The following is a 21788-nucleotide window of genomic DNA, read 5'->3' on the forward strand; positions in this document are numbered from 1 at the left end:
CACTGTTACTATTCTATTTCAAGTGGTTGAAAAGTATGATGCTCTTTGGTACAAATGATTTCTTATACCTATCAGTGCGTTGGGTAGGCACACCTAACCTTCTGCCGGACCTAAGAAAAACATAGCAGGAGTGGAGGGGATGAGATGCGTCTTTCATGATTTTTTCAACTTGCTTCATTGTTCCTTCCTGGTACAGTTTTTCAAGTGCATTTGTATTTACACCTAATTTTCTTGATTTACGTACAATCTTTTTAAGTTTACTCTTATCTCCAGTTGTTAACTTGCCATACCAAGTAGTTAAAGAGAAACTTATTAATGACTCTATTATCGACTTGTAAAATAGACTCCTTATCCTTTTATCTGTGTGCAAGTTGTTTAAAACACGTAAAAAGTGGAGTCTTTGATTACATTTCTTAACTATCATGTTGGTATTTGTACTACCTTTAAGTTGATCATCAATCATAAAACCTAAGTATTTATATTCTTCTACTCTCTCTACAGATTCTGTATCAATTATAATAGGGTCAGGTATGCCATGATTTTTAGTTCTATAGTCTATTATCATCTCTTTGGTTTTCTTTATACAGGCAACCCCCGCTTAACGAAGGGATTACGTTCCTAAAAAACTCTTTGTTAAGCGAAACTTCGTTAAGTGAACCCATTATAACAAGTTTAACCCCTAATGAACTTCCATTGAGAGTAAACAAAGCGAGAGTGCATCATAGTACAGTGAAAGGTTTAATGAAAGTAAATATTATGAAGTTAAACATTTAGGCAGTTAAATTTAAGTCATTATAATGTACACTAATGTATGTATGTATGGATATAACTTTATAATGTTAATGATCTTAAATTTATGAAGGGAGGGAGAGTGAAACGGGAAAGACACTAACCGACAACCTGTGGAATGTAAACAAAGGGTGCATCATTGTATCACATACAAAACTTATGCATCACATTTCCACAAGGCTTTCCATTTTATCCACTGTAATCACGAGTTCAGGTGGTTCTTTTACCTTGCAAGAAAGATACGGACTCACCAGCCTTCTTAATAGAGTCTGCTGACTTGAAAATAGTAGAGACAGTAGATGCAGTCAAGATGGTGGCAAGCAATGCTATTAGTTTTCTGGCCTCTCTCGTGTCTGTGAATAATATCCAGCTTCACTTCGAGAGTAAGAGACTTCCTGATCTTCTTAGCAACGCTAGATGACCAGGGATGATTCCAGGGCGTTTTGGAAGTAAATTGAGCAAGGGAAGACGAGCTGGTGCTAATGCTGTTATTGTTTTGAACAGGGGCAATGAGTGGTGCGCGTTTTGTCCACGAGAGGCGCTGGTGTATTCAAAAGTCTGTCGGCTTGCGTGATATGGCAGGGCTTTCAAACTTGGAAAAAATTACCTGGATAAAATTTCGTTAAAGCGAGTTTGGTGTTCGTTAAACGAGCAGATGGTAGTAAAATGAAACCTTCGTTGTAGCGATTTTTCGTTGTGTGAACCTTCGCTAAGTGGTGGTTGCCTATATTTAGTTTTAGAAAATTTGATCTGCACCAATCAACAAATTGGTGGACTTGGTTTACATACTCGTCACATTCATCATTCAAAATTTAACCAATAATTACAGTGTCATCAGCATATTTAATTATTGTGCAATTACTAAACCCACTTCTACAGTCGTTAGTGTATAGGCTGAAAAGGACAGGGGACATAACACAACCTTGAGGGGCTCCTGTATTAGTGACTAATATGTTGGACTTTACATTGCCTAACGTGGTGTATTGAGGTCTTTGACTTAAAAAACTAAAAATATACTTTACAATATAACTATTTACCCCCATTCCCATTAATTTATTCAGCAAAATGTGAGGCTGGATACTATTGAATGCTGAGCTGAAATCCACATCGAGAATCCTTGCTTGTGTGTTCTGTTTGTCCAGATGTTTGCTTATATCATTCAGTAAAGTTAAACTTGCGTCTTGAACACTTCTGTTTTTACAATAAGCAAATTGTAAGGGGTCTTTCATATTGGCAACACTGTCACATAAAAGATTCCTCAATATATCTTCTAAACATTTCATTATATTTGAAGTTAAAACAACAGGTCTAAAGTCATTCAAAACTTTGGGAAATTTCACCTTCGCTATGGGTTTGATTTCCGACTCTTTCCATTTGGTTGGCACAACGCCCTGATCTATAAAGTCCTGAAAGAGTGACCTTAGCAGTGGCGCCAGTTGTTCTGCACAGCACTTGAGTGCCCTGGCTGGCACGCCGTCAGGGCCCATGGCTTTGCCAGCTCAGACCCGCTTCAGGGATTGCAGAACGCGTTCCTCTGTTATTAAAATTCTTTCATCTGTAATATTTCGGATAGCTGACATTGTATCATTACACTCCTTCCTAAAATCATGCCTCTCAAACCTGGCAAAAAAGGTATTCATTTCATTAATATAAGTATTAATGTCTTGTGGATGTGGTATATTAAACTTTTCTTTATAACCGCATAAGGTTTTCAGTCCTTTCCACGCATATTGTATATTTTTGGATATTCCACTATAACATACCAAAATATTAAAAAAGCTTAAGTATTGTTAAACATGTATCTATGACATAAATGCTTTAACAGAATTGAGGTTATATACATGCATTGTTTTTTTATATCATCTCTATCCTTGGGACAATAATTACGTTGCTCTTCAAATGATAACTCAAAATCAGTAAGATATTTTTTCTTCTGTGTTAGGAAGTAAACTACAAGAAACTATGAGCATATAAAGCCCCATATATGAATTTATTTTCATAACTTAAAAATCAAAGTCTGATAATGAGAATGTCTCTTGCCACCCAAAATAATAACTTGCCACCCAAAATAATAACAAGTAATTCTTCAGCATAGACGTTTTGTGACGTACAGACTTAACGATGTTAGCTAACAGTGGCCATCCTGATTTTTTTATTTTTTTATTTATTTATTTATTTTTTTTTTTAAGCCTCACCATGTTCAGTCCATGGCAAGACAAAGCTTAGGGATACAGTGATGAAAGCACTGCAGCTATTTTGGATTCACCAACAAATTTTCTTTTTCCTCATAAAAATAAAACTGCGCTACACTTTCATTGTGAAGCATTAACCTCTGTAGAAGCAAGGTGAAATTTGTGTTCAGGTTTTGTGCTGTATAAAAAAAAGTCTAAAGATGAGAGCTTGGTATATCAGGCAACTATATTTTGCTCTATATAATGATGTTAGTCACATACTCAAGTAATTATAAAGAAATGCCATAGTAAAATTACAATAGAAAAATACAAAGAGTACAGTAGAAGCATGGTAAATCAATAGTTACATCGTAATATAGTGTTTTGAGATGATTACTCTGTATTGTGAGGCTATGCTGACGATCTTCTGCATTAAACCACCTGACAAACAAGAGAAAACTTGACAGTTTTGGTCCTCTTCTATTTACATAATCAATGATTACTTAAAAATCTAAGGATATTGGAACATGACCCCTGTGTTTGATGAGCTTGGATCCAATAGTGAAAAAACACAGTAATTTTAATCATGGTTTGTAAACCTGTGCCAATAGTGAAAAAACACAGTCATTTTAATCATGGTTTGTAAACCTGTGGTTGGATTCATCTCAGTATGGTCAAATCAACTTGCTGTACTTATTTTCACAGATTCCATCACTATATACTTGGCTCTGTTTGCCTAAGCATTCATACCAAATCTCCCATCTTACACATTTACTCTGCTCTCATTCTCCATCTCCTATCTTTCACTTTACATGCCCTCACACATTACTCACTTCCATTCCATGCCCACTTGAGAATAGTGACCTGTTTAATTTTCAAGTCTTGATTCATATGTTTGTTAGTGGGAGAATATAGTTTCTTAAACCTTTACATTCGTGGATACACTTCTCAATTTCATACCTTTACAGGTGAACAAATGACATACCTGCATTCTGAGCCCACTTATTGATTTCTTAATTCCTCATTTTGTCTGACAATGTTTACATAATGTGGTCAGCAATCTGCAAGTATTTAAACTCTTTTATCTCTCTCTCTCTCTCTCTCTCTCTCTCTCTCTCTCTCTCTCTCTCTCTCTCTCTCTCTCTCTCTCTCTCATAAACAATAATTTTTCACTGCTTACCCTATGAAGTATCTAAGTCATTCATTTTTAGATCTCAAAATCATTACTTAACTCCAGCATTGAGAAACCTTAATTATCCATAGGTGTCTATTGCATAACCTATGTGTATGTTAAAGGGCAATTGCATAAAAAAAATAATCTTGGTGATTATCAAGCTAAAAATTTAAATACTACATTAATTTGTTCATTGGTTTATGAGGATCAAATGTAATTAAAATATTGTCAACATCATTACAAGATACTTGAATTAAGAAAATACTATAAAAAATGTGTTTCCTTTAATTTGTTTTTTAATTTGACAAATGGTAGGGATGATTTTGTTCTACTTCAACAGTATCTACAAAACTTAATACTTAAATTAAGTTGGAGGTCACCTGCTTTCCTTTACCAAGAGATGGATAATCAGTAATGCTGCCTTTACATCATTACCTATGTTTTGATAATATTTACCTGACCAATGTTGGACTTCAAAGCAGCAAGGTGTAAAGGTGTGCGACCACTGCAATCTTGTTCATTGACTTTTGCTCCATTAGTCAGAAGGTGCTGAACTGGCCTTACTGAACACTGCAAGAAAATCACAAACAGTTGTTTAATGTTTATTCCTAAACCGACTAATCATGCATGTAAATTGTGAAGTAGGTTTGTTATTTACTTGGCTATACATTTTTACCTACATGAAACTTTGTATAATGTCCAATGTCTTTGCTACATCCTATTACAATGCGGTCTATCTTCCATTTTATGTTTCCTGCTCGACCTGTTTTTTTTATCACTTGATTGATGATCTAGAAACTTCTTATCTCTTGATTGATCATCTAGAAACTATCTATAAATTCATAAATCATAACAAATGATCAATAGGAAAGATGTGGGCTTTGCCCTTTAGGGCATCAAATTTTCTTGGGAAGTGGCATGTACAGTGCCCATAATTTGAGATATATTACTTTGAGCCCATTGTTGTAGTACCACTGAATCAGTCAAAGAATCGTAAAATGATAAAGTAGCAATGGGAATCCATATCAGAGTGACCAAGGATTAAATGTTATCAATTGGTTCCAATCCAGATGTGGTTTCGTTGTATATAAGATGGGAAGTATGAACATACTTATTGTATAGGTCTTATGAATGTTATGGGTACGTATAGGTCTTTTGAATACTGTAGAAAGAAGGTGTGGGTTCCATCTAGTTTTGTAAGGGTGAATATGAATATTAAATAAAATTATGATGAGTGTAGTGAGGTAGTGTTAAAGAAAGAATTTTTTTATATATGCAGGATGGGAAATTGGCCAAGGGCAACAAAAAAGGGAAAGAGAAAAAAAAACAAAAAAACACTAGGTTGCCAGTTCCCTTATAGTTTATATGAGTCATCCACAATTCAGGGACAAATGTCTTGAAACCTCCCTCTTAAAAGAAGTCAAGTCATAGGAAGATGGAAATACATAAGCAGGCAGGGAGCTCCAGAGTTTACCAGAGAAAGGTATGAATGATTGAGAGTACTGGTTAACTCTTCTATTAGAGGGTTTGACAGAATAGGGGTGAGAGGAAGAAGAAAGCCTTGTGCAACGAGGCCACAGGAAGAGGGGAGGCATGCAGTTAGCAAGATCAATAGAGCAGTTAGCGTGAAAACAGCGATAAAAGATAGCAAGAAATGCAACATTCCGGCGGTGAGAAAAGAGACTGAAAGTCAGTCAGAGGAGAGTTGATGAGACAAAAAGGTTTTGATTCACCCTATCTATCAATACTGTGTGAGTGAAACCCCCCCAAACATGCAAAGTACTTCATACAAGGATGGATAAGGCCTCTGTAAAGAGTTAGCAGTTGGAGGGGCGAGAAAAACTGATGGACACGCCTCAGAATGCCTAACTTCATAGAAGTTGTTTTAGCAAGAAATGAGATGTGAAGTTTCCAGTTTAGATTATGAGTAAAGGACAAACCGAGGGGATTCAGTGTAGAAGATGGGGACAGCTGAGTGTCATTGAAGAAGAGGGGATAGTTGTCTGGAAGATTGTGTCGAGTTGATAGATGGAGGAATTGAATTTGAGACATTGAACACTACTAAGTTTTTTTCTGCCCCAATCAGAAATCTTGGAAAGATTAAAAGTCAGGCATTTTGTGGTGCCCCTGCATGATCTGTTGACTTCCTGAAGGGCTGGTTGTCTCTGAAAAGACGTGGAAACGTGTAGGGTGGTATCATCAGCATAGGAGTGGATAGGGCAAGAAGTTTGGTTAACTCCTTCAAGTAGTGAGATGCATTTTTACTTTGATTTTTTGATATGATTAAATGATTTTGTTTGCATTAGGAAGGGTTTATGGAGATCAAAAGATTAATGTCCAGAGTCTACTGTTCTATTCCCAACATTTGTTTCTGAAGCTGTATAAAATTGCCAAAAAAATAGTAACCAGAATGAATATGGAAATGTGTCATGGTACTAAAAAGGTTAAGATCAATAATGAATGATAGAAAGAGAGTGGGTGACAGGACAGAATCCTGAAGAACACCCCTGTTGATAAATTTAAAGAAGAATAAAAGCCGTCTACCACAGCTGCAATAGAATAGTAAGAGAGGAAACTTGAGATAAAGTTGCAGAGAGAAAGAAATCATAGGAGGGCAGTTCTGAAGTCAAAGCTTTGTGCCAGACTCTATCAAAAGCTTTTGATGTGTCTAATGCAAGAGCAAAAGTTTCACCGAAATCTCTAAAAGAGGATGGATGACCAAGACTCGGTAAAGAAAACTAGAAGATCACCAGTAAAGCAACCTTGATGGAAGCCATACCAGCGATCAGATAGAAGATTGATAAGTGGCATGTTTGAGAATCTTCCTATTGAGGATAGATTAAAAACTTCAGATAAGCAAGAAATTAAAGCTATAGGGCAGTATTTTGAGGGATTGCCATTTTTTAAAACAGCCTGAATATAGGCAAACTTCCAGCATGAAGGAGAAGGTAGAAGTCAATTGACATGATTGAAAGAGTTTGGCCAAGCACAGTGTTTTAGAACTATAGGAGGAACCCCATCAGGTCCATAAGCCCTCCAAGGGTTTAGGCCAGCAAGGGCATGGAAAGCATCATTTAAAAAAACTTTAATTATTGACAGGAAATAGTCAGGAGGAGGAGGGGAGGGAGGGAAAAACCCAGAATTATCCAAGGTGGAGTTGTTGGCAAAGATTTGAGAGCAGCTTTAAAGACAGATGTGATGGCATTTGTGCCATCAGGATCAAATAAAGGAGGAAAAGATAAAGAAGTAAAGTTATTGGAGATGTTTTTGGCCAGATGCCAGAAGTCTCGAGGGGAGTTGGAGTTGAAAGTTTTTGACATTTTCTATTTATGAAGGAGTGTTTGGCAAGTTGAAGAACAGAATTGGCATGATTTCGGGCAGAAATATAAAGTGCATGAGATTCATGTGATGGAAGGCTCCAGTACCTTTTGTGGGCAACCTCTCTTATCATGTATAGCAAAAGAACAGGCTAAAGAACAGGCTGTGTTAAACCAAGGTTTAAAATTAAAAGGTTTAGGTTGAGAAAAAGAGTGAGGAATGTACGCCTCCATGCCATACACTATCATCTATTATGCATTCAGCATAACAGAGGTTTAGAAGAAACAGGAAGGCAGAGATGTGCCTTATTGCTTTTGTCATGTTGAAACATGAAATAGATTTTTTTTTATTTAAGAAGGGAAAGTGACCATGGGCAAAAATAAATAAATAAATAAAATAAATAAAAAACAAATGATAATAATAATAATAATAATTGCCAGTTCCCTTGCAGATCAAAGGGTCAGCTGAAAGAAAGTGACAAATGTCTTGAAACTTCTCTCTTAAAGGAATTCAAGTAGGAAGATGGAAATACAGAAGCAGGTAGGGAGTTCCAGAGTTTACCAGAGAAAGGTATGATTGATAGCATTGATTTATTTTTGCATTAGAGAGTTGGGAAAAATAGGGGTGAGAGGAAGAAGAAAAAGAAAAAAAACCTTGTGCAGTGAGGCTGCCGGAGGAGGGGAGGTATGCAGTTAGCAAGATCAAATTGTGCAGCGAGGCTGCCGCAGGAGGGGAGGTATGCAGTTAGCAAGATCAAAAGAGCTGTTAGTATGAAAATTGCAGAAGATAGCAAGAGATGCAACATTCCAGCAGTGAGAAAGAGACTGAAGACAGTCAGGCAGGGGAGGGGAGGGGAGTTGATGAGACGAAAAGTTTTTTATTCCACCCTATCTAATAAAACTGTAAGTGGAACCCCCCAAATATGCAAAGAGTACTCTATACAAGGATGGATAAAGCCCTTGTGTAGAGTTAGCAGTTGGAGGAGTGAGAAAAACTGGCAGAGACACCTCAAATGCCTAACTTTATAAAAGCTGTTTTAGCAAGAGATAAGATGTGTAGTTTCCAGTTTAGAGTATGAGTAAAGTATAGACCAAGGATATTCAGCATAGAAGAAAGACAACTGTGCATCATTGAAGAAAAGAGGATAGTTGTCTGGAAGGTTTGGTTGAGTTGATAGATGGAGGAATTGTATTTTTAAGGCACTGAACACTACTGAGTTTTCTGTGTCCTAGTCAGAAATCTTAGAAAGATCAGAAGTCAAGTGTTCTGTGGCATCTCTGCATGACCTTTCAATTTCTGTTAAGTAATGTGATAATAGAAGAGTAACAGGATGTATGGACAAGATTTAGTAAGAAAAATGGCAGAATGTAAAGATGCATTTTGATCCTTCATGATTTCTTAGCAATTAATAAAAAGATGGATAGGAAGGGGTTTAGGATTGCCTTGCAATTGTATAGGATAGATATTAAGTTGTTAAAAGGACAGAAAAGTTATTAATGCAATGTGTAGGGTCTCCCATGAGTCAAGGTACATACTTTGAGATTTGATAGAACAAAACCAAAAACACTCTATACATACACATGTGCTATGTTTTACATATTTTCTGAGAAATTATATTTTCTGAGAAATTAACATGTAAGCTGAGTGTAGTGGGAACTCCTCCCCTGGCTGTGCCTCAGTCTCTCTCATCCTTGGTTTGTTATGTACTTAAGTGGTGTTGGTTGCAATGAATGATAATTATTGTGTATTATGTACACAGTCAAAGCCTTACAGGAGACAGTTAGCAAATAAAAAAATAAAAAATTTGTTTGTATCAGTCAAGAAAATGTACAGGTACCATACCAATTCGGTTGCTGTTAAGAGCTACTTTTAAACAAACATACACGGCAACTCATTGAGACTGTCATCCGTTCAACACAAAACTCAGTTGATATCTTGACATCAAAATGATAAGCCCCACCAATCAGCTGACTGCCAAAGTGTATCTTTTTATTAAGGTGAAATTTTTTTTCACATTTGGTAACACTGAGTATTTGGTCATGTTATTCATGTGATGAATGCACCTTAAGACAGTATCATATGTACAACAGAATTCAAAGGAAAGCACAATTGTACATCACTTAATGTTTCAGTCTGTACGTTGACTTCTCAATTTATGTTTAGAATATGCAATTTTGGAATAACATAAGTTAAAAGCCTAGTAGTTTATATTACACAGATTATTTAGAATAACACAATAACACAATGTCAAAAAAATCAAGTTAAGGAGCCGATTAATTCCTTGATGTGGACTCTTGTCAACATTGTGGGAGCATGGTTGTATATACCACAATATGATCCCCCAAAAGTTTTTGTTATTAATTTAATGCTAAACATCAGTAATAATGGTTGAATAATGTCCTTTGATGCAATAATGTATCATTATAAATAACTGCCGGGAGCAGTACAATCAGTTTTCCCACAACCCAAACAGATCTGGTCCCCTGCAGTTTGCATGTGTCAGGCTGCCGAGCGTAATCTCCTCCAATTTATTATGTATCTTTTGTTTTGATGCACTGTCTAACCATTTCCAAAAGTTGTAATATGATGTCAAAATAATTTAGATAAAAAAGAAAGGTACACAAGAACCTATTTCTTTCACTATATTTGAAGTTGACAATTTGTGAACATGGGCTTAAGAGGGTCAACAGAGTGACAAGAACTCTGTAAGACCTGACAATAACTGTGTAGAATAAGGCCCCATGTGTCACCAGGTGTTCCCTAGGTGTAATGCCAACATGCTGTATCCTTCAGCTTGATGTCAGCTGAATGCAATCCTGCAGATTCGGTTCAATAATCATGTTCACTTGTGTGATTTTAACATTACACGATCCCTTCAGGAACATATCCCTCGCATAATTCGAGAAATCCCTGTACATTCTTTTCACTGACACATAGAATAATCTAATTTGTCATTTGCTAAATGTTTCCTATAAAGTGTACATGCATACATGGTATGCAATAATTATGACAATGCTGCCTGGCACCACTCGACTATGTAGCAAGCTGGGGAAGAAGTAGGGTGGAGGCAAAGGGTCACCCAGGGAACCCCCGCTTAACGAAGGTTCACACAACGAAATTACGCTACAACGAAGGTTTCCTTTTACTACCATCTGCTTGTTTAACGAACATCAAACTCGCTTTAACGAAATTCTATCCAGGTTTGAAAGTCCCGCCGTATCACGCAAGCCGACAAGCTTTTGAATACACCAGCGTCTCTCATGGACAAAACACGCACCGCTCACTCCCCTAGTTCAAAACAATAACAGCGTCAGCAGCAGCTCATCTTCCCTTGCTCTACATGCCACCAAAACACCCTGCAATGTCGCCTAGCGTTGCTAAGAAGACCAGGAAGTCTCTTACTCTTGAAGTGAAGCTGGATATTATTCACAGACACGAGAGGCGAGAAAACTAATAGCATTGCTTCTCACCATGGCTTGACTCCATCTACTGTATACCATTTTCAAGTCAGCAGACTAATATATTAAGAAGGCTGGTGAGATCATATCTTCTTTGCAAGCTAAAAGAACCACCTGAACTCTTGACTCTGCAATGGATGAAATGGAAACCCTTGTAAAAATGTGGTACATAAGTTTTGTATGCGGTAGAATGATGCGCCCTTTGTTTACATTCCACAGGTTGCCAGCTAGCGTATTTCCTGCTCCACTCTCCCTCCCTTCATAAATTTAAGATCATCAACACTATAAAGTTACTTACATACATATATTAGTGTACATTATAATGACTTAGTCTTAAATTAAACTCCTTAAATGTTTAACTTCATAATTTTTACTTTCATTAAACCTTTCACTGTACTATGATGCACTCTCACTTTGTTTACTCTCAATGGAAGTTCAAGTCAGGGGTCAAACTTGTTATAATTGGTTCGCTTAACGAAGGTTTTTTTAGGAACGTAACCCCTTCATTAAGCGGGGGTTGCCTGTATTTAATCAAGAATGAAAAGGCATTAGGAAATAATTTTCTGTTCAGTTATGGTTGTGGCTGAGAATGGTGATGTTTTACAAGTAGCAAAATTTTTACATAGATGGTGCTGTACAAGAATTTGTTTCATCAATTTGCAAAAGAATTTGGTTACTAACACTAGCCACTGCCTGATGAAGTGGAGTTTGTCCATTATCTTCTGGATTATGCCAGTTCTTGTTAGCTTCCAGTGCCAGGCCATAGCTTATCATACCCAGGTTGTCAGCTTCACTTGCACGATACAACACCATATCTGGGTGCAAACTTGACAATGGTTCTTCCGTAACTGGAGGAAAAAACAGAACAAAATTGTAATGCATTAGTACTGCACTAATAAAACATCACAAGATAATATACAAGGTGCTATGTGTTGTGGCAGTGAATGAACTGGATTGTTGTGTAACTGAGTGTGGTGTGGGCTGTAGAGTGGCTGGCACGATGTCTCTTGTGTCCATGGTATGGCTGCATGTTATGTATGGTGTGGTTGAATGTTGTTTGTGGCTTGATGTGGAGGGTGATATGTAGGTTCTGATGTGTCTTCATGTAGTGTGTCTGACTATATATAAAATGTTGAGTGGCATTTCAGTACCTGGACAAGGATATGATGAAAAAATTATTACGAATGATACATCCACAGTTGGAATATACACCAATGGTGTGGTCACCGAGCTTGAAAAAGGATATAAGAAAATTAGAACAGATCCAGAGAATAGCTACAAAGATGGTGCTGGAACTAAAGGATCTAATATATGAAGAAAGGCTGAAGGAAATAGGACTGCCAACCTTACAAGTTAAAGAGAAAGAAGGAACCTAATAACAATGTTTAAAATAGTTAATGGCATTGAAAAGATAGACAAGCAAGACCTAGTGATAGAAGAAGCTAGAAGGACAAGAGAACTAGGGAAAGAATAGGAAATCCTGTTACAAACAGTGCGACGAGTAGTTTAAGAGCTTTAGAGAATATTGATATAAAACCGGGAATTATTAGGAAATTTATTCTTGAACTAGACGATAGGAAAGCTAGTGGTCCTGATGAGCTACATGCCAGAGTACTTAGGGAGGGTGTAGACAGTATTTCTGAAGCACTTAAGTTAATCTTTGAAAGATCACTTAGGTTTGCTGAGATACCACAGGACTGGAAGTTAGCTAATGTTACTCCAATATTTAAAAAGGGTAGGAAGGATGATGCGAATAATTATAGACCAATCAGTTTAACTAGTATAGTATGTAAGATACTAGAGAAAATCATTAAGGGTAGTATTTGGGAGCATTTAAATGAGAATAGATTAATTAGAGATACCCAACATGGCTTTAGATCAGGGAGGTCCTGTCTTACAAATTTGCTCGATATCTTAGAATATATTACCAAGGAGTTAGATGATGGAAATAGCATAGATGTTATATATCTAGATTTTAGCAAGGCGTTTGATAAGGTACCGCATAGGAGGCTAGTGTACAAATTGAGACTACATGGGATAGGGGTAGGTTAGTTGATTGGATTAGTGAATGGCTTTCTGATAGGAAACAGAGAGTAGTATTAAATGGGGCAATGTCTGAGTGGAAGGAAGTGGTTAGTGGGGTACCCCAAGGATCAGTGCTAGGACCTCTTCTTTTCTTGGTGTACATTAATGATTTAGATATAGGAATTAGTAGCAAAGTATCAAAGTTTGCAGATGATACTAAGATAGCATGTGCAGTACAGGGTGAAAAGGACAATTACAGAATACAACGAGACCTGGACAGGCTGATAGCATGGGCAGACAGGTGGCAGATGGAGTTTAATTCTAAAAAGTGTCAGGTTATGCATTTAGGTAAAGACAACACAAACTTTAACTATGAGATGGAGGGATGTTGGCTAGAGGCAGTAGAGCAGGGGTATTCAATTAAAAGTCACTGAGGTCCAGTTCTTAAAATTTCCCCCAAGTAAAAGGTCCGAACGGAAGTCCAGCTTGTGTCTTATAGGTTCCTATGTCGACATTTTCATATGGATTCAACAGTATTTATTGTCTATTTTCAATGCAGGAAATGTTTAACAGAGTGCACAGCTAGCTCTTTTGCCCTAAATAAAAGTAGTCCCAGGCAAATAAATTAAATTTAAGGCCTTTATTTCAGATTAAAGAAAACAGAAATCTCAGAATAAAATAAATTGCGAGCAGAGCCAAAAAACCCCGCTGTCACCCGGCCGCAGATTGGTCACGGGTCCGGACAGAACCATCGCTCGGTCCGGATCCGGACCGGGGTCCGCCATTTGGTGATGCCTGCAGTAGAGGAAGGAAAGGATTTAGGAGTAGTGATAGACAGGACTATGAAATTTTCAAAGCAATGTTTAGAAGCAAGAAATAGGGCAAATAGGATCCTGGGTTTTATAAATAGAAATGTTAGTTATAAAAGTAAGGAAGTGGTGCGTAGCTTATATAATTCCTATGTTAGGCCCCATTTAGAGTATTGCATACAGGCCTGGTCACCCCACTATAGGCAGGATATCAACATGTTAGAAGCAGTTCAGAGAAGAGCAACTAGGATGATACCAGCTTTGAAGCACCTGGAGTATAGAGATAGATTAAAGGCATTAAACATGTTTTCATTTGAGAGGAGATGTATAAGAGGGATATGATAGAGTTATTTAAAACGTTCTCAGATACAAACTACATAGATGTGAGATCTTTCTTTACCTTAGAGGAGGGAAGTAGGACTAGAAATCATGGCAGGAAGATTAGAAAGCAAGGCTGCAGGTTAGATATAAGAAAATATTTCTTTAGTCATAGGGTGGTAGACTTCTGGAATGCATTGCCAGAGACGATTGTAAATAGCACTAGTTTGACAATGTTTAAAAACAGATTAGATAAGCACTTAAATTTATTAATTTATAATTATGTATAGCATTGCATGATAGTTTTTATAAGAAATTTACTATAGTTAAACAAGACATGATCCCCATGTATGGGGACCAAAAATTGTAGAGGATTTCGCTGCAGGACATAGCCCTGTTAATGGGCCAAATATTTAGAATTAGTATATAATGTATTGTGTACTTGTAAGTGTATCTTTAAGTACTGATGATGAGGTTGCTGTGCGACTGATACAGGATGACCTAGATGGGCCCTGGTGGCCCTTTGTTATCCTATTATTTATGTTATGTTAACATGCAAAGATCACGTAGAGGCAGTGTGAGAAGGATATTAGAAAATACATTTTCCACATAGAACAGTGGAAAAGTGAAATGGTTTGGATGATGAAGTTGTTCCAGCACATAATGTGCATAGCTGTAAAGAAAAATTAGATAAATGAAGATATGGAGACAGGACACTATGAGCCCCGCTCGAACCCTGTACAATACATCTAGGTAAACACACACACACACACACACACACACACACACACACACACACACACACACACACACACACACACACACAAGTTCTTCAAGTTTATAAACAGCAAAACAAAGAATAAGGAAACAATTGAAAAAATAATTAAAGAAGGGAAGACATACCAAACAAAGAAGAAAATGTAATGAATGAGAGCTTCAAAGTATTCACTGCAGATGATTTCACAGAACCTAACAAGACATTGGATTGCCAAGTATTACAGGAGATTGCAGTGCACAAAGAGGATATTGGAAGATTACTGGATAAGTTGGAAGTCAGAAAAGCAATGGGGCCAGATGGTGTATCAGGCTGGGTGCTAAAAGAATGTAAAGAGCAATTACTGGATCCAATTTGGGAAATAATCAAAAGTTCCACAAATGAAGGGAAAGTTCCACTAGAGTGGAAGAGAGCCAATGTAATACTGATATTCAAAGGAGGAAAGGCAACTGAACCACTAAACTACAGACCAGTGTCACTTACAAGTGTTGTAGGGAAGTTATGTGAAATAATTATCAAAGAAAAATGGGTTAAATTTCTAGAAGAGGAGGAAGTCATATCAAACAGACAATCTGGGTTCAGGACACGGCGGTCATGTGTATCAAACTTATTAAGCTTCTACTTGAGAGTTATTGCAGGACTTGAAAACAGAGATGGATGGGTAGACACAGTATACCTGGACATTAAAAGGCTTTGATAAAGTCCTCATGGAAGACTTCTTTGGAAACTAGAGTACATAGGAGGACTGCGTGGAACCTTGCTCGAATGGACAAGAGATTATTTGAAGGATAGGGAAATGAGAACTGTGATCAGAGATACATACTCATCTTGGGGTAAAGTAACTAGCGGAGTGCCACAAGGGTCAGTGTTAGCCCCCATTATGTTTCAAGTTTATGTAAACGACATTCACATTGGGATAAACAGTTATATAAATTTATTCACTGATGATGCAAAGTTGCTAAGAGTTATCAAAACCAGAGAGGACTGTCTGCTGTTGCAGGAAGATTTAAACAAGATCTATGAGTGGAGCAAGAAGTGGAAATTGGAGTTTAATGACAAGAAATGCCACATAATGGAACTAGGAAAGAGTAAGAGAACTATTTGATGGGAGAGGAGCAAATAATGAAGACTAAAGAGGAAAAAGATCTTGGAGTGATCATACAAGAAAATCTGAGCCCTGAAAAACACATAAGCAAGATATTTGGATTATCATATAAGATGTTTACTAATATAAGAGTGGCATTTCATTACATGGATAAAGATATGATGAAAAAAATCATCACAAGCATGATACGCCCAAGGTTGGAATATGCAGCAGTGTTATGGTCTCCGAGCTCTAAAAAGGATATAAGAAAATTGGAAAGGATACAGAAGATGGTGCCGGAATTAAAGGACCTCACATATGAAGAACGACTGAAGAAAATGGGACTGCCAACCTTACAAGATAGAAGAGAATGCGGGAACCTAATAACAATGTATAAGATGGTAAATGATATTGAAAAGATAGACAAAGAAGACCTGGTGCTGTTGACGGACGAAGATGGAAGGACAAGCAGACATGAAAAGAAGATCAGGATGAGGCAGTGTGTGAAGGATATTGGAAAATACAATTTTCCACAAAGAACGGTGGAAAAATGGAATGCATTGGATAATGGAATTGTCACAGCACATAGTGTGCATAACTTTAAAGAAAAACTAGATAAATGGCGATATGGAGACAGGACACTATGATCCCCGCTCAAACCCTATACAATACAACTAGGTAAATACACACACACACTTTTTTGTATTTAGAGACGGAAAGAGGAGGTTGATAAACGTGGAAAGAGTTAAGGTTTTTGAAGGAAGTGATGTCAAATTTAATGGACAAGCAGGACAGACTGACAACAGAAAACACAGAGCTGAGATTGAGATTAGTTGAATGTGAAAAGCTCAGTGTAATCAATCAAGGATTAAAGGAGGAGACAGGAGATAAAGAAACAAAATGATATACTAAAAGCTACATGTCAAGACTACAAAAACTCCTTAAGAAGCTTACAGGAAAAAAGTACAGGAAGGGATTCAGGACAGGGTGAAAGGTGGATTGGGTGAAAACAAGCTGAAGGAACTACAAAATGCATAGAAACAAGAACAGGAAGAGGAAAAAGTTAAATTATCAGAGGTAGTAAAGAGACAAATTCAGGAAAAAACAAAAGATGCTGTTATACAAGTACTTAAGGAGAAAGAAGATCTAGTGAGAGATACAGTGGATAAGAGGAAATGTTTTGTGATTTTTGGGATGAAGGGAGAAAGAAGATCTAGTGAGAGATACACTGGATAAGAGGAAATGTTTTGTGATTTTTGGGATGAAGGAAAAAAAATCCAAAGAAGTTCATGAGAGAGTGTGAAGAGAGACAATTTGCCAAAAGTATTATCAAAAAGATCCAGGACAGCACACAGGAGGTGGAAGAAGTGATTAGGTTGGGAAGATATAGTGAAGGGGGTATGAAACCAATGAAAGTGAGAATAAAGTCGCAGGTGGCAGTGGAGGAAATTATGACAAGGAAAGGGAAGCTGGCCAATGATACTGAACATAAAGATATATCGATAAAAAAAAATATGAATCTCCTAGAGGAAAGGGAAAGAGAGAAAGTGCTAAGAAATGAAGCTAAGAAAAAAAAACAGAGATAAAGAAAAATAATTTCTACTGGAGTTCTAGGTACGAGACTAAAGAAGTGGTATCTATGGAAGAAGGTCGTGGAGGAGGCAAGAAATTAAGAGTGATTTATACTAAGAGAGATGGGTTGCTATCAAGCGTGTTAGAGGTTAAGGATTATTTGAAAAGAGAAAAAGCGGGATGTAATGTGCATTGTTGAAACAAAACTAAGAGCGGAGATCCATGTTAACTTTAAGAAGGAAGGATATAATAGCTGGAGAAGAGACAGGAATGGTAAAGGGGGAGGAGTGCTAATAATGGTTCATGATAATATGTGTGTGTTGGATGTGCAATATTGTGAGGGCAAGGTGGAAATAATGGGAGTAACAATCAAAACAAGAATTGAGAAAAAGAAAAATCATAGTCACATATGTGCCACCTAAGACAAATACATGGAAAACTGAGGAACATAAAGATATGCAAAGAGAGGTGATTAAGTGCTTAGATAAATGTTAAGAAGAGATGGAAGAATACTTTTAGTTGGAGACTTTAACTGTAAAAATATAAAATGGAAAGAGATGGAAGTACATGGACAGTGGAGTGAAGAAGTGTTACAGTTGACTATGGTAAATACAATGGACCAGTGGGTGGAGGAGTCAACAAGGTATAGGGGAAAGAAAAACCATCATTATTTGACCTAATATTCACAAAGAAACCAGAGCGCCCTCCCAGCATACAATACTATATTCCAATGGGGAAAAAGTGATCATGTGACATTAGAGTTGGAAATACAGGAGGAGGATGGGATAAGTTACAGAGATAACTACAAAAAAGAGAGATTAGATTATGCAAGAGCAGATATTGATGAAAAATTAAGAACTTTTTTTTTGCTGACATTGAATGAAGAAACATTATGTACAAAAGAACAATACAAGGAAAATATGAAATATTCTTGCAGAAATATAATGGAGTAGAGAAATACATACCTTTTTATAGAGTTAAGAAGAAAATGCATGATTGGTACAATGCTAGGTGCACAGAAGCGAAAAAGGCAAAAGATAAAGCTTGGAAGAAACTCATAAAACAGAGAAATGACAATAACACACGGCAGCATAGGGATGCGAGAAATCAATATATTAGAGTATGGAGAGAGGAAGAAAGAAACTCTGAGAAGGATATGGTGAGTAAATGCAAAGATGAACCCAGGCTTTTCAACAAATTCATAAATGGCAAAATGAAGAACAAGGAAACGATAGAAAAAATAATTAAAGGAGGGAAGACATACCAAACAGAGAAGGAAATGTGTGAAATAATGAATGAGAGCTTCAAAATGGTGTTCACTGTAGAAAAAGATTTTACAGAACCAAATAGGACATTGCATTGCCAAGGATTACAGGAAATCACAATGCACAAAGAAAGACATAAATCGGTTATTTGCTTAAACATACAAGACACTAACAAATATCCGGATGGTGTTCAATTACATGGACAAGAGTATGATGAAAAAGATCATAACCACTATAATAAGACCTAGACTAGGATATGCAGCAGTGGTGTGCTCACCATACAAACAGAAAGAATCCAAAGGACTGCTACAAAGATGGTGCCATAACTCAAGGATCTTCCCTATGAAGAAAGACTGAAGGAAATGGAACTACCAAGTTTGAATGCTAGACAGGAAAGAGGAGATATAATAACGATGTACAGTCAACACAGAAAGTCAGTTCATCAAATCGGCGATGAACAGACTTTTTGCTTTTTTTTTTCCCCTTTACCTCTAGGAATACCACCAAAATGCAACACAATGTGTTAGTTCATTTTCTGTGGTGACACTGGTACCTTAGCAAGGCTGAGAGACTGCATAGTAATGCTCAGTGTGACTACACCATTTGTAAGGGAAGGTTGTGCACTTGTTGCTCCCGTATGATGTCACGTGTTTGTGACTATTTCAGTGTGCTTTGTGCTTATTTTTATTAATGGCAAGGAGGGTTACTACACATAATGACACAATGGCAGTGATCATCCTGTACAAGGCTATCCACCCAGTGAAGGAGATAGGTGCACAGACTGGTGTCAGTGTCCGCATATGCCAGAAATTGGTGAAGTGGTTCAAGGAGGACGAGGGGGAAAAGGAATTCCTGCTCCAAAATCCAAGTCTGGTAGACCAAAATTGATCTCTTCTACCACTATAAAACTTATTGGCAAGCAAGTTAAGGCAACTCCCACCTCACTGCAGCTGAGATTAAGGAGAATAACCCACAGTTGCTGATTAGGCTATCTTTGCATTGTGTGCAGTAGTGCCTCCATGATGATCTCAACTTGAGAAGTTTTCATGCACGTAAGAGGCCACTTCTCACAGCTGTCCAGAAGAAGAAAAGGGTTGCCTTTGCCAAGAAGTATAAAGACTGGAACTTTAGCACTTGGAGGAAAGTGCTTTTTGGTCAGATGAGGCAACTTTTTCAGTGACTGGTAGTGAATTTTCTTGAGTCTACTACCCACCATATGGAGGAAAGTGCTTTGGTCAGATGAGGCAACTTTTTCAGTGACTGGTAGTGAATTTTCTTGAGTCTACTGCCCACCATACAGTACACCCACATAACCCTTAGGGGCCGCCGTGGTACAGTGGAACCACGTGTGCTTTGGGGTCCGAGGGGTCTCCAAGCGCACGGGTTCGAATCCTGTCCATGGTCTGAGTGTAGGTTGGGCTTCCTCACTCAGGGCAACGGTTTCCTAGCAGGTGGGCTTTGAGATAGGAGCTACCCTAAAAAAGTATCCCCTTTAGCCCATAAATTCCTGTAAAAAACCCACATGTTATGAAAAAAAAAAAAAAAAAAAACACATTACACCCAGAAGACCATGAAACACCCAGTTTCTCTTATGATATAGGGTTGTTTAACCTACTATGATGTAGGTGACCTTGTGGTGTTACCTGCTAATGAGAAAATTAACCAGTACAACTACTTTAGAGCTATTGCTGGATCACTTAACTGACAGTTATGACCACACCAAAGCTGACATTTTTATGCAGGATGCAGATATTCCATGACGTCATGGCGAGGCGCGATAGCAGGCATCTGAGGTCGCGATAATGAAATTTTAGCAGCTTTTCATGGGTGCGCGATAGCCGAAGTCGCGATAGCCGAGGGTTGACTGTACTTCAAAGACTGGCCAGGTAGCAGTCTAGACCTTAATCCCATAGAAAACTTGTGATCAATCATTAAAAGCCGCCTTCAAAACGCTGACAATTCATCACTCCCCAAGCTGAAGGAAGCTATCAAGGAAGTGTGGAATAACTTTTCACCTGCATTGCTCCAAAATCATGCTGATTCCTTACCAAAGAGACTTCAGCAGTGCATCAAGCATCAGAGGAACGATACCAAGTACAATGGTACCTCGACGTACAATTTTAATTCGTTCCGTGACGATCATTGTATATAAAAAAAGTATATCAAATCAATTTTTCCCATAGAAATTAATGGAAATAGAATTAATTAGTTCTTGTGATATGAATTTACGCCCCCCAAAAATTGTGCAACGGGTTAATTATAAATTAATCATTCCCATCTGCGGGTAAAATGGTAAACTTAAAAAAATCACAGGAGATAGTTTTACTCATGAAAATACGTTTCTCTTTCAAATTCTGCATACATTGATGTACTTTGCAGCTTGCTACGATCTCTGACAGCAAAGTTATTGCTTATCAAATATTCCTCCTGATAGCCACGATGTAACCCGCTGTGGAGAAACAACCCTTAGTGCAATACCAGCGCGCCAATTCTCTCTCTCTCTCTCTCTCTCTCTCTCTCTCTCTCTGGGCATATCTGTTGGATGAAGAAATTGTACTTCCAATGAGAGAAAGAGAGAGAGAGAGAGAGATGTGTCAGCTTGTTTTGACTCTAGGCCTTTCTCTCTCTCTCTCTCTCTCTCTCTCTCTCTCTCTCTCTCTCTCTCTCTCATTCTTTTTTCTTTCTTTCATTCATTCTTGTCTTCACTTTCACTAAAATCCACATCACTCCCAAATGACATGTATATATCACTATCCACCTTGTTGTTGTGATATCTCCCCTCATGCGGAGGGGACATTCCACCCGCAGTGTCATGGGGGGTTGCCAGATGTCTCCTCCAAGATGGAAAGATGTGAGCCTAGACCGAGATGAAATAGCAAAACTAGCAACTCAGCTCGTGGACAGTGTTGCCTGATACATACACTCGCCCTCCAACTTGAGTAAGAAAACGGGAAGTTTAAAGAAGTGGCACGAAAAATCATGATTACTTGAACGGTCACCGCCGTACAAGGGTTAAATACCAACCAAATA

The 21788-nt window shown here is 37.7% G+C and overlaps 2 protein-coding genes across 7 annotated transcripts in view; one reads left to right on the top strand and one right to left on the bottom strand.

The window, feature by feature from the left end:
* Positions 1-21788, top strand: part of LOC123505448 (opsin, ultraviolet-sensitive-like) — a 163272-nt gene that overhangs the window by 128928 nt on the left and 12556 nt on the right. The window lies entirely within an intron of this gene.
* Positions 1-21788, bottom strand: part of LOC123505445 (arf-GAP with coiled-coil, ANK repeat and PH domain-containing protein 2-like) — a 156656-nt gene that overhangs the window by 3582 nt on the left and 131286 nt on the right. For 4 of the 5 annotated variants that reach the window (XM_045256735.1, XM_045256736.1, XM_045256734.1 and 1 more), the window contains 2 exons: positions 11592-11758; positions 4591-4704 (listed from right to left, as the gene is read on the bottom strand). In XM_045256735.1, coding sequence (XP_045112670.1) covers positions 4591-4704; positions 11592-11758 — 281 coding nt within the window. Of the gene's footprint in view, positions 1-2129; positions 3402-4590; positions 4705-11591; positions 11759-21788 lie in introns of all 5 variants that reach the window. The other variant, XR_006675135.1, reaches the window with a different exon arrangement.

The sequence above is a fragment of the Portunus trituberculatus genome, chromosome 18 (genome assembly GCF_017591435.1).
Source record: "Portunus trituberculatus isolate SZX2019 chromosome 18, ASM1759143v1, whole genome shotgun sequence".
NCBI lineage: Eukaryota > Metazoa > Arthropoda > Malacostraca > Decapoda > Portunidae > Portunus > Portunus trituberculatus.